The 14,341-nt window shown below is 44.0% G+C and overlaps 1 protein-coding gene across 7 annotated transcripts in view; it reads right to left on the bottom strand.

The window, feature by feature from the left end:
- Nucleotides 1–14,341, bottom strand: part of Cfap61 (cilia and flagella associated protein 61) — a 280,279-nt gene that overhangs the window by 78,484 nt on the left and 187,454 nt on the right. For all 7 annotated transcript variants that reach the window (XM_030252249.1, XM_030252246.1, XM_030252245.1 and 4 more), the window contains one exon: nucleotides 7,306–7,598. In XM_030252249.1, the coding sequence (XP_030108109.1) occupies nucleotides 7,306–7,598 (293 nt within the window). The remainder of the gene's footprint in view (nucleotides 1–7,305; nucleotides 7,599–14,341) is intronic.

Raw genomic sequence — 14,341 nt, 5'->3', positions numbered from 1 at the left:
TTCCCACTTTACTTCTGATACTGTCTTGAATTTCGTTAGAAAGTTCAAGGCCAGGCGTACCTTGTAAAGCTATTTCCCACTTTACTTCTGATAGACTGTCTTGAATTTCGTTAGAAAGTTCAAGGCCAGACTTACCTTGTAAAGCTATACTTACGGGTACCCTGTTCCCCAGCTGAAGAGTTCTGAATTCATGCAGTTGAATCCTTCTCAACAGTCTGTGTTGCGGGAACACTTTATTACCACCGTTCCCCAGCTGAAGAGTTCTGAATTCACGCAGTTGAATCCTTCTCAACAGTCTGTTTTACGGGAACACTTCATTAACATGACCCGCAGTTCTGGTTCCGGAATGAGGGATCTTCCTTGCGCCGGTGATGGTAACCGTCCCGGTTTTTCTCATCCCAGGATTTCTCGTCCCGGGTTTTCTCGTCCCGGGTTTCAGCACCAACTCTTACACGCGTTCTCACGACCGGCCAGGAAGAACACAACAAACCAGAATCTTCTGCGGCAAAACTTTATTGCTTACATCTTCAGGAGCAAGAGTGCAAGCCCCAAACCCCAAAACGAAAGCGAAACCCCGTCCCTATTTAGGAGAGTTATCCTTCGCCTAGGACGTATCACTCCCTGATTGGCTGCAGCCCATGGCCGAGTTGTTGCCACGGGGAAGGCAGAGTACATGGGGTGGAGAAATACCCTTGGCGCATGCGCAGATTATTTGTTTACCACTTAGAACACAGCTGTCAGCGCCATCTTGTAACGGCGAATGTGGGGGCGGCTTCCCACAAGAAAGCCCTGAAGCCAGGTTAAATTTCCTCTCCCATCAAAAGGTCCTGTCCATCAGCACGTGGAATTCCTCCTTATGCTAATGAGGCGTCCCCAGCACCCTGGCCCCTGCCAATGATGTATGGTCACTCGATAGCCCCTACTCACCCCATGCCCCAGGGGGTTAACTAGCCTTTGTGTCCCCCATTAAACTGAGCTGTCTTGCTGAAGCTGCCTCTGGAGAGTCTGTTCTCTTCACACTCACCCCCCCCCCAGGTTCTTGCCACCATTGTCCTCCCAGGATCCACAGGTTGTAAATGGGCAGGGAATCAGAGCCTGAACAGCCCAGTATATTCCACAGTGATAAGGTCACAACTCAGAAGGTAATATCCAAGCCATCACAGTTCACGGGCTCAACAGCAGGGCAAAGAACAGAAAAAACGTAATTAAAGAGAGAAATAGACACTCCTACAATAATGCGAAATTTTAATAATGTTACCTCTAGTAATTACTGTATTTAGTCCAAAACCACTGGTGAAATAAAGTAAATATCAGTAAAGAGGATCCAGCAGCAATACCAGTCATATAGAACTAGTTATTATTTACAGAACCAGTATCTCCAACAGTTACTGAATACTTACTAATGGTATGTACACAAAATTCTACATTCTCTTAGACATAAAATACATCCCTCCTTCTTCTTAAAGGATTGGATAATGATCAACAGCAGCATTGAATTAAAAATCAACTAAAATATGCTTTGTAGGGAATCATAAAATTTGAAGCCAAATGATACATAATCCAAGGTTAATTAAGAATCATAAGGAAGGCAGACAATATTTTGGCTAAAGTGCTAGGAAAAATTCAATACATTAAAATTTTTTTGAGAGGCAGCTAGAATGTTGAGGCAAACTGAGGGCAGTATTAAAAAAAAAATACTGCCAATGACTCAAGACTCTACCTTCCAGAAGCAGAAAAGAGGACAAAGTGAATCCAATGCAAACGGGAGGAGGAGGCTAGTCAGAACAAAAAGAACAAAACCAGTGGAAGAGAAAATGAGCTTCCTTTATTGAGAAGTAAGCTTTGATTTTTATCTTTGAAAATAACCTCAATAAAATCGACAGGCCTCGATTTTAGCTGGCTTAAGATAGAGGGGCACAGGGACAGAACTCAGAAATAAATGAGGTGGGAAACTTCCAGATAAGATGGCTGGTGAAGCAGAGATGATGATGATGACGACGATGATCATGATAATAATGTCTCTATTCTGAAGAGAGGAAACGAGAGTAGGCCTTGGAAACCCACAAAGGAAGTGAAAGTATACATGGACAAAGGATAAGACAACAACAAAATGGGATGCAGAACAGTAAGGATAGTGTAGCCTTGGCCCACAGTTCCCTGGGAGGGGGAGGGAGGAGATGGAACAAAAGCCAGGATGAAGATGGACAGTCCTAGTTTCAGGAGAGGCCGACAGCCACCACAAGCCTTAGAGCCCATCACCAGTTTTAGGAAGACAATGACTTCTCTGGTACATGCGACAGTGAGTAGCAATAAACCCTACTTGGTCGCACTGCGTGACTGGGGTGCTGGATGCTATCTTGAAAGATAAACTATTGTTGCAAACTAAGCTGCATCAGGGAATCTCAGTTTTGCTGTCAGAGTCACTGGGTGAGGGAAGACCCAGAGGGGCTGCTGTGGGAGAGCAGGAGAGGTGGATGCTGACTTGATGAAGACAGGAGGTAGGGAGATGGGAGGCTCCTCTCACACTGGGCTGTGCACAGGAGAGACACCTCATTCTCAGCGGGCAAGAATAGGTTGAACTGGCTGAGAATACCCTGCAGTTTCTGGGCCCGAAATGTGTCAATGTGAAAAGTGTCAATCTCTGGAACTACCTATCTGCATTCACTGTTGCAGAGACTGAGACCTTTGAAGGTCCAGAGGGGTACTTGATCTCCACAGTGGTGTGCTTGCATATGACTGATTAAAATCAGAAGGTCTTGAAAGTGTGAAGGTGGGTCCCAAGTCTGTACTGAGCCCAGGGTGTGGTTAGATTTTAGTCTCAACACATCCGGAGACATCTACATAGGTAAAACATTAGTCACCTCATCAGGTATGATCTGGGGAGTTGTGGAGGTGGAAGGCAAAGGAACTCACCAAGTCCAAAGAACTGAAAAGCTAAACGTGGCCTTAGAGGTTCCTGGGACAGAAAGGAAGACAGGAATGTGCTGATAACCTATATGACAGCTCTCAAAAGAAGTAGAAATGACCAGTAAGTCAATAAAGGATAAGACAACAACAAAATTGTTGAAAATACTTGAAAAGGCATTCTACATCCTTAGCCAAGGGGAAATGCAAAGTAAAACTACTCTGAGATTGCATTTCAGTTCAGTAAGAATGGCTACCATTGAGAAAATAAATGAAGCCGGGCAGTGGTGGCATATGCCTTTAACCCCAGAACCTGGGAAGCAGAAGCAAGAAGATCTCTCTGAGTTCAAGATCAGTGTAGTCTACACAGCGAGTTCCAGTATGGTCAGGGCTACCCAGAGAAACCCTGTCACAAAACAAAACAAAACAAAACAAAACAAAACAAAACAAAACATAACAAAACAAGGATAGAAATGACATTTTGTTTGTGTGTGTGTGTGTTTGTTTGTTTGTTTGTTTAGCGTCAGGGTCTCTTGCTGAATCTGGAGCTGGACAACTTGACTAGACTCTCTGGTCATTGATCTCCAAGGATCTGTACATCTGCAGGTGCCATGTACTGAGACTGCTCTGTCTCCTGGCTGAGGATGAAGGCCCGAAGGGACCCTGTTTAAGAAGCTCTGTTGCTTCTGCCGCCCATGTGCTCTCCTGTGTAGATTGGTCTCGGTGATGCCAGGATTCTGGGTGTGCTAGGGCCTGCCTTTGTCCTTTGACCATGTTGCTGCTAGCACAAGACCCTCTTGATTTTTTTGGAACTGATGTTGTGTTCCACTCACCAATGACCTCAAGATCCCGGGTGTGCTAAGGTGCCTGCAGCCCAGAATGAAACCCAGCCACTGGTCAGGCAGGTGTTCTTTGTCCCTGTTCCTGCTAGCACAAGACCCTCTTGATTTTTTTTGGAACTGATGTTGCGTTCTACTCACCCTTCAATTAATTTTTAAGTTGGCATACAAAGTAGTGGATTTCACTAAGATGTCATCATACACTTAAATCATTGTACTTTTTTTGTTTCCCACAACCTCCCGTGGAGTTTCCTCTCTCCCTGAACAGTCTCCTGTTTTCATGTCACATATATCCCCCACCTTCTCCCCATATAGTTTCCTTTTGTACTTTCACATCAGTAGAGGGCTTCTTAAAAGGTAAGTATCTGTGGGGCAAGCAGACTGTGCCACCAGACAGAAGAACTGGTAAGGCTGAGAGAGCTCAGACCCTGGGAATCTCAGAGACTTGAGATGGGTCATATATTGCAGCACCTCGAGCCCTTCCCCCATGCAAATAGAGCATCACAAAGGTCTCAAACTGAGCCGATAGGAAATATCTACCCATAAATCCCGCCCCACTCCTCCATCTTTATACAGTCCCTGTCCACTTGGAATAAAGCACACAAGTTGTTTCACCCAGGATCCTGAAAGTGGCTGTTTTTACTGAACTGTACCATGTGGGAAAGCGTTTTCTCTACCCAAGCATTCATCTCTGGACCTTAGACCCACCTGGCTGGCCAGGCTAAAGCTGTGTACAGTGCCTCTCTCTCTCTCTGCCAATGGCTCAGGCACTGCCGGTAGCTGGCTAGAGAGACCCAGGACCTCGGTTCCCTGCCCTACACAGGTCACCCAAACTTGTTTTATCATCCAGAGGATTTTTTTTTACACTATTTTAGTTTCCTAGAGATGCTGTAATACCTCAGAATGTTGGAAACATATTTTCTTATAGTTCTGGAAACTTGCAATCTAAAATCAAGGTGTCATGGCCAAACTCCCTCCAAGGGCTCTAGGGAAGAGCAGAGCCAGACTCTTCCTGGCTTTTGGTGGTGCTGCCATGCTTGCCATATGACTTCCATTCTCTGTGTCATCCCAAGTCATTCTTCCTTGTGTGTCATTAAATCACTCTCCTCATAAAGAGCACGAGGAATCCAGAGCCCAACCCAGACAGACCCAGGACGACCTGGTCTTGCTTACCCCAACCAAGCCCCTACTCCAAATAAGGCCACACTCGCTGGTGCTGAGAATTAGGACATCAGCATGTCTGTCTGAGAGATGAAGAAAACCTGGGAACCCGTCACAGCACAGTCGAGAGACACGTTCATTCCCATCTCAAGTTGCCTAACTCCCTGACAGATGATGATGCTACGGGGCGGGGAAGGGGAGGGGAGCTAACCACTCCCCTTTCCTAATCGCCCACACATAACAACTGCTGGCAAAAAAAAAAAAAAGATGCAAACCATAAGTTGGCAGATCCCTGGACATGTCTCTAGAGACCATTCCTTGGGAGACAACACAGGTCTGGTGGTTTGAATGAGAATGGCTCCCATGGGTTCATGTATTTGAATGCTTAGTCCCTAAGGAGTGGCACTATGTGACAGGACTAGGAGGTGTGGCCTTGTTGGTAGAAATGTGTTTCTGGGCGTGGGCTTTGAAGTTTCAAAAGTCCCTGCCAAGCCCAGTGTCTCTTGGCTTATAGATCAGGATTTAGCTCTCAGCTCCTGCTCCATCTCCTGCTTGTGTGCTGCCATGCTGTGGGTCATGATAATAGTGGACTAAACTTCTGAAGCCATGAGGAAACCCCCAGTGAAATGCTTTCCTTCATAAGAGTGGCCTTGGTCACGGTGTCTCTTCATAGTAATACAACAGTGACTAAGACACAGGAAAGGAAAGGCCTGGCCTGCTCTAGGATGAAGACTGAGCCGAGAGGTATACCAGACCAAAGTAAAAGCAACCAAAGGATGTTTCACTATGATTCCAATTTGTATCTGAATAGTGAAAAAAGGCAGAGGGCCTTCTGGAGAATCAGTATCTAATGAGACTTCTTAAGAGGGTTTCTTTACCCTCTGTTTCCTAACATGAATGTGTACCAATCTCCAGAGGTTCCGTAGAAAGATCTGGCAATCTTCGAGGGTCATGGTTTGGGGTAGAAATTTGAGGCTGAAATACTTTCAATTCCCCTATCTTAGATGAGCACAAAATATGTAAGTGTAGACAATGTAACTTTCAAAATAAGATTTTTTTTTCCTTTCTCATTGCTGAATCCTTAAGCCACAAGACACAGTCTGGGACTTATCTGGTGTTCCATAAATTCTGTGGAGTGAATACGTGAACAAATATGGTAAATAGCAGATTAGAATATTTCTAAGGACCTCAGGTCTCTCAGATCACACCCTCATGCCCCTGAACACACCCTCCACGAAGGGCTGATGTCATCTGAGCTGGGTTCTTAGGTTCTATGATGGTAGGAAGGAGACGAGGCCTAGAGGAGCTACAGGCAAGGCTTTTTGATCAGAACTGTGAGAGGAGTGAAGCTATAACCCAAAGCTGGCTGGCCAGTGGGCGTGGCTTTAGGAAAGCAAAGGGCATCATGGCTAGTTCAGCTGCAGCAGCTCTCTGGTCAGTGGACTCCACATCTGGTCATTTTCAGGCTTCCTGGACCTGCATGCCCATTAGTAGGGCTGCTATGATTTTAAGCCTGGGATTGCCCATGGGCCTGTGTTCCCACTGTACCCTTTTTGGGGTATGTTATAAGAAATCAGAACAGGGACAACCTTTTTCAGCACCTGGTACTGTAGCCCCTTGGGGGGTGGTCTCTGCTCATCGAGGTTGCTTCTTTCCCTTTTAATGTACAGTGGGCAGAATTACTTGTCTGTAGGGAGGGTGTGGCTGCAGACATGCTGGCTGACAGCTGAGGCCTGGTCTAAGGGGTAGACACCCCAGTTTCTGTCCCATTTGCTCTTACAACTATCATTTGTTTGTTTGTTTGTTTGTTTGTTTGTTTGTTTGTTTTGACAAAGCCCAGGCTCAAGAAAATTCCAGCTGAAGTTGATCTAGCATCAATAGCCAGAAAAGTTAACGTGTCTTCTAGATGATTCCAGCTTGGTCTACTGTTGTAAATTCAATTACAAAAGAAATCTCCTGTGGGAACTACCTAGTTGGGCCAAGCAAACCCCTAGAGCAGAGGTAAAAGTGACAATAAATTGTCTTAAGTCCCTGTGTTGGTAGTAGCTGCTTGCTTTTGAGTGACCCAAATGGTTTGAAAACAGACCCCAAATGTACATTCTGTACTAAAATCTTTCAGCGTCCCTAGTTCTGGGGAGGTCAGCACCCATGCTAGGCCAGAGATTCTCAGCATTCCTAATGATGCGACTCTTCTATGCAGTTCCTTGTGTTGTGGTGACCCCAACCATAAAGGTATTCCGTTGCTACTTCATAGCTGTAATTTAGCTATTCTTGTGAACTGAAATGTAAATATCTGATGTGCAGGCTGTCTGATATGTGACCCACAAATGGGTCACGACCCACAGATTGAGAACCGCTGCCTTAGGCAGACAGTAAGTGTGGTTCATGCGGATGGACTTACTGAACACTCCAGTCTGATAGGCTTGGTGGAGGTGGTGAAGCAGGCATTGTAGATAGGATCCGGGTGCTGGCCATGGTTCCACTGAGCCAACAAGGCGTCATGAAAGACTGTCACCCCAGCGGCACTGAGTGCATCTTCCACGGCACTCTCTACATCATTGTTGTTGATACAGGTTATGTTTGATTCAGTTGGGGGATGCACAAAGTAGATGCCGCTCCCCTTCATGCCAATGTTGAGGAGTGTCTCCACTGTTGTGTAAGCGTCGAGTGTATTCCCGTAGACAATGACCTTCCCTAGAAAGAGAGGGAAATGTTAAAACATACGGCTAAAAAAAACAAAACAAAACAAAAACTTATTAGTCAAATGCTAATAATGCCAAATTGCTCCCTCCAACCCTTTCATTTCTCAGCTGCAGGAAGCCAGCAGTGTTACCTAGCAACGGCGACCAAGATAATTTAGTAAAGAATTGGCACAAAACATCCCACAAAGTAGTCAAGTACTTCTAACACAGAAGTAGGACATTCATTTATGTTCCTATAATTTGAAAGTTGAAATTATGCTGGAGGAAATGGTCTAGAATAAAACCTTTTATCTTGTTTTTGTTCCCTATTTGCTACACTTATTAAAGAAACAAAATTGCTGAAGTCTGCCATGCATACAACTTCTTGTGAACCAGGAAAGGACACTGGTAAAAAACACATTCACATATGGGATGTGACAGCGGGTTTTAATATGTAAATGTTGACCTGGGTTGATTTCAAGGTATTTCCCTTCATTTTTGAGAACTAATAGTTAGAATATTCTGCTTTCAATTGGTAATTTTATAAAGATCCAAATTGCTGGTTTTAGAATTTAAAGTGTCAAGACCTAGCTAGAGAGACTGAATGCTGCTATTTTGCTTAGCAAATATAAAATCATAAAATAAGCTTGAAAGAACCCCCTGTATAAGAGCATTCTGAGGGTAGCAGCCAATGCCATGTAGTCACACTTCTCAGAGATGCTACAGGAATAATTACAAATGGTAATTTATTATTGTGCAAGTTTTAAGATCTATAAACTGAATGTATTTTCTACTATTTTTGACATTGAATTGGTATTTTGTTCTAACATTTCTTTATAAAGAAGAAATGCCTGTAGATGTGTTTTTCAGATCTGTTGAAGGAATTTTACCATAAAGTATAAACTCAATGAGTCTCTTGTTTTTTTTTTCCTTGTGGTTCATACAATGGTATGAAAAGAAAATTCATAAGGCAAACTAAGCAAGTGTATTTATTCAATTTGGTTGAATAAATTATGCAAAATCTGCTTTCCTTTTCTTTCCTTTTATTGAAAATTGATTTTTCATATAATATTCTCTGATTACAGTTTCTCAGCCCCAACTTCTCCAAGATCCTACATCTCCTACCATCCAAATCCACACACTTTTGGTCTCTCATTAGACAACAACCAGGCATGTGAAGAATATTAATAAGAAAATAAATGCAAAACAAACCAGAATAAGACAGAACAAATCAATAAAAGAGTCAAATAAAAAGCACAAGAAACACACAGATGCAGATACACACACACACACACACACACACACACATACACACACACACACACACACACACACACACACACACACACACAAGCACATTTGCACACATAGAAATTCCATAAAAATACAAAACTGGAAACCACAATATATACTCAAAGGATCTGAAAAGTTTTCTTTTTTAAGCCCTGACTCAATCTTATGAGAACTTCTTCATTGCGGTGGGAGGGCAAACTGTACAAGCACTCTGGAAATCAAGTCAGCAGTTTCTCAGAAAATTGGGAATAATTTTACCCCAAGTCCCAGCTTTACCATTCTTGGGCATATACCCAAAAGATGCTCCACCATCTCACAAGGATACTTGCTCAACTATGTTCATAGCAGCTTTATGTGTAATATTCAGAAATTGGAAACCACTCAGATGCCCTGCAACTGAAGAATGGATACAGAAAATGTGGTTCATTTACACAATAGAATACTACTACTCAGCTATTACAAACAAGGACATCATGAAATCTGCAAGGAAATGATGGAATTAGATACATATGTCACAGAGGATGGCCTTATCTGACATCAATGGGAGGGGTGGGAGGCTTGATGCCCCAGTGTAGGGGGATGCTAGAGGGGTGAAGCAGGAGTGGGTGAATGGGTGGAGGAGCACCCTCACAGAGGCAAAGGGGAGGGGGAAGAGGGGATGGGATGGAGGGTCTGTGGAGGAGTAACCAAGAAGGGGGAATATCATTTGAAATGTAAATGAATAAAATGATTAATTATTAAAAACATAACATCCTGAGTGAGGTAACTCAGACCCAAAAGAACATGCATGGTATATACTCACTTATAAATAAATATTAAAGTACAGGAGACCCACATTATAATCCATAGACCTAAAGAAACCAAGTAACAAGGAGGGCCCAAGAGAAAGTCAAATAGGCATTGGAGGTGGATGAAGGGAGGAATCTGGGTGGGAGAGGAGATGGGGACAGAAATGGGGTGTGGGGTCTACATGTAGGGAGGGGCTGGGGAGAGAACAGAAATCAGCAGTGGGCAGGGGCCGGCATCTCTAGAAGTGGGAGCCCCAGGTGGTCTATTGTGGTGACTCTAGCTGATACTACCAGCAATGGGAGACAGCAAGGGAGCCTGAAGAAGCCACCTTCTGTAGCCAGACAGGACTCTCAGTAGAGGGATAAGGACACCCACCCACTCACAAAGACCTTCTACCCAAAATGTGTCCTGCCTACAAGATGTACAGGGACAAAGATGGACCAGAGACTGAGGGAATGGCCAACCAATGACTGGCCTGACTTGAGACCCATCCCGGTAAGCACCAATTCCTGACACTATTAATGATACTCTGTTACGCTTACAGACAGGAGCCTAGCATAACTGTCCTCTGAGAGGCTCCACTCAGCAGCCGATGGAAGCAGTTGCGAAGACCCATAGCCAAACGTTAGATGGAACTGGAGAGTCTTATGGAAGACTCATGGGAGAAGTATGGAGGGACCTGAAGAGAAGATGGACCCCACAAGAAGACTAACAGAGTCAACTAACCCGGACCCTTGGGGGCTCCCAGAGACTGAACCACCATCCAAAGAGCTAGCATGGGCTGGACCTAGGTTCCCCTCTTCCTGCCCATATGTAACAGATGTGCATCTTGGTCTTCATGCAGGTTCCCCAACAAATAGTGTGGGGGGCTTTCCCTGACTCTGTTGCCTGCCTGAGGCTCCTGTTACCCTAACTGGCCTGCCTTGTCTAGCCTCAGTGGGAAAGGATATGCCTGGTCCTGCCAGGATATGCCAGTGCCTTGATAGGCCAGGATAAGGTGATATTAAGGGGGCTTCCGTTTCTCAGAAGAGAAGGGGATTAGAGGCTGGGCTGTGTGAGGGTGGAACTGGGGAAAGGAGGGTGGAACTGGGGAAAGGAGGGGCTGCGATTGGGATATAAGGTGAATAGATAGATAGATGATAGATAGATGATAGATAGATAGATAGATAGATAGATAGATAGATAGATAGATAGATAGATAGATAGATATTATGAGAAAAAGAGCCTCCAGAAATGCCCTTTTTTGTTGGCTATCTATTGCTGGGCATGGGAATTTACCCTTAAAAGTGGTTTGTTTCCTCAGTGAGATTCTCTTGGAGAAAATGAAATTTTCCTTTGCATGTGGTTATCAATTGGAGATAGCTTCTGGGCTAGGGATGGGGCGTGTGTCTACTTTTTCTTTCGGCTCAAGGACTCCATCTGGTAACAGTCCTGTGCAGGCCCTGTGCATGCTGCCTCAGTCTCTTGTGAGTTTGTGTCAGTACTGTTGTGTTTAGAAAGATTTGTTTCCTTAGTGTCCCCCATCCACTATGCCTCTTACACTCTTTCTACTTCCTCTTTTGCAGAGTTCCCTGAAGGGAGAGATTTGATGGAGACATCCCTTGTAGGGCTGGGTATGTCAAGGTCTCTAGCTTCTTGCCTATTGTCTGGCTGTAGGTCTCTGTATTCATTCCCATATGCCAGGAGGAAGCTTCTCTGATGATGACTGAGCAAAGCACTGACCTATGAGTATAGCACAATGGCTGGCATCAGGAGTTATTTTATAGCTATGGTCCTTTTGCATAACAACAGTATTTGATTTCCTCTTATGTTCTTGGCCTATCTGGTCTCAGGATCTTGACCTCCCAAGCAGCATCAGCAATAGGTTCCATCTTACAAAGAGAACTTTAAATAAAATCAGGTATTGGCTGGTCACTCTCACAAGCTGTGTGCTATGGCTACACCAGCATATCTTCCAGGCAGGTCGCCACTGTAGATCAGGTTTGTAGCTGGGTTGGTGCTTAGCTTTCTCTTCTGGTAGAATGCAGCATACCTTCCATTACCTTGAACACTAGTCTGTAGGGTCGAAGACTCTAGGCAGGCACCAGTTTGACTTCTATGAGTTGTGTAGGTGTTGTCTTCAGCAACAGGGCATTACTGTCAGCTTCTAAAGAGGAACCAATAGTCTTGGCAATAGCCTACATTGTTTGGGGGTTCCCATGGGGTTCCCATTGGGTCCCCTTGGCCAACAACTCAACTAGATGTAGCCTATTCCCAGTACTAGAGGCTTCATTTGGAGATGAAAGATGTCTAAATGGGGCTCTATTTCTCTCATTATTTGGCAATTTAATTTAGACTGCATTCATATAGGTATATATTTTAGGATTCTACTGTGTTAGGCTTCCATACAACCCCTCAAATGGCCTTAGTTTTAGATGTCCTTCCATGCACCCCCTCCTTTGGCCCCCATTTCCTTCCTCCTATCCATTTGATTTCCACTTTCCAGTCTCCCACCATGCCTGTACCCATCTATAACTATCTATTCTATCTCCCCTTCCTAGGTAGAGCCCTGCTAGCTTCTTATTCTCTACCTAACCCTCTGTGGTTATACAGATTGTTGTAGCTTGCTTATCAATGACTTAACAGCTACCATCCACACATAAACAAATACATACCATATGTGTCTTTCTGGGACTGGGTTACCTTACTCAGAATGATTTTTTTTCTAGTCCCATCCATTTACCTGTAAATTTCAAGATTTTATTTTTTAAAATATTATTCTGCTGTATAAATGTACCACAGTTTTTCATCCATCTACCCATTGACAAATTTTCAATTTCAATTTCTGAATGTTAAGAACAGAACGACATTAAACATGGCTGAGCAAGTGTCTCTGTAGTAGGATGAAGTGTCCTTTGAGTATATGTCCAAGAGTGATATAGCAGGATCCTGAGATAGATTGATTTCCATCTTCTTGAGGCACTGCCACACTGATTTGCTCTCCCACCAGCAGTGGATGAGAGTTCCCCTACTCTGTATTCTCAACAGTATGAGCCTTCATCTGTTTTATTGATCTTGGGCATTCTGGGTGTTGTAAGATGAAATCTCAAATTAGCTTTGATTAGCATTTCCTTGATGACTAAGGATGTTGAGCATTTCTTTAAGTACTTCTCAGTCATTTGAGTTTCCTCTTTTGAGAATTCTTTGTTTACAGCTATACCCCATTTTTAAAAATTGGGTAATTTGTTTTCTTGATGTCCAGTTTTTTGAGTCTTTATATTTTGAATGTTATCCCTCTATCAGATGTGTGGTTGGTAAAACCCTTTTTCCATTGTGTAGTCTATTGCTTTGAATATCCAGTTTTTCATAAAGAAACCAGAAATACACAATAGAAAAAAATAGCGTCTTCAACAAATGATGCTGGTCAAACTGGATGTCCGTATGCAGAAGAATGTAAACAGATTCATACTTATCACCCTGCACAAAACTCAAGTCCAAGTGAATCAAGGATCTCTGATACACTGAATCTGTTTCTGGTACAGGAAAAGACTCTCTGAACAGAGCACTAATAGCACAGACACTAAAATATAAAAAAGGAGACCCCATGAAACTGAAAAGCTTCTGTACAGCAAAGGACACCATCAAAACTATCTTTCGATCCAAAATTTAAAAGGAAGGTTATCTATTTAGGAAATAGATAAGCTCTAAGGACTTTCAGGTGGCCTCTCTGGGGGAGCCCACGTCAAGAAATTATTACTGTGCACCTCTGTCTGCTAGAGAATGCCAAGCCAGCAGTGAGGGTGGGTCATCCTCACCAACCTTGGCCAGGGGCTTCCTACTGGCTCCAGGAAGCAGGTTCTTCAGACCAATAGGCTCCTTGGCTGACAGAGCCAACATTTTGTTTAAAGTACTGAAGCTCCTACTTGCTGCAAAATAGCCATCTTGGCTGTCCAGGAATACCAAGAGTGGGACTGCCAGGGGAGACAAGGTGTAAACCTAAAACTATCATGGGTTGTGTCTTCCTACTCTTTCTACATAGACATTCCAAGCATGCTCAGTTTTAGCTGAAGACATTTAAGTGCGTGTGCCCCGCAGACACCACAGTGTCTCCTCTCTGCCATGCTAGCTGAGAGCAATTTCACTGTGACCTTTTTGCTAGAAGATCAGGGGAAAAGGGCAGCTCTGCTGCGTGTGCGGCAAGCTGGACTCTCTAACAAGCACTTCCCATGGACTGCCAACAGCTCCAATGGTGCGTTCCAACTCAAAAGCAATATGTGTTATAAGATAGATATATATAAGATAAGCATAATGAAAGTCTAAGCCACAGACTGTTTTGGCTATTATGTGACAAAATTTTTGAGAAATATCAACTTATAAGGAAGAAAGATTTATTTTGCTACCCAGTCAGAGGCTTTGATCATGGCCACTTGGTTCTGTTGCCTTTTGGACTGGGTTGGGGCAGAGCATCAAGGTAGGGTGGGTGTTTGACAGAGGGAGTCTGTTCATTTTCTGATGGTTGGGAAGCAGAAGAGACAGGAAAAGGACACGGCGGGAGCGTGGGCTGGAATCTGTGCTGGGGTGTAACTCCTGAGGGGTGCAGCCCCTGTTTCCTAAAGGTCCCATGGTCTTCCACAATAACAGCACTAGCTGGGGAACAGATGTGGGAGACACCAGTCCACAGGAAGAATTTTATAT

This window comes from Mus musculus, chromosome 2 (assembly GCF_000001635.26).
Source record: "Mus musculus strain C57BL/6J chromosome 2, GRCm38.p6 C57BL/6J".
Classification (NCBI taxonomy): domain Eukaryota; kingdom Metazoa; phylum Chordata; class Mammalia; order Rodentia; family Muridae; genus Mus; species Mus musculus.
This window is presented reverse-complemented; position numbering and strand designations above follow the sequence as displayed.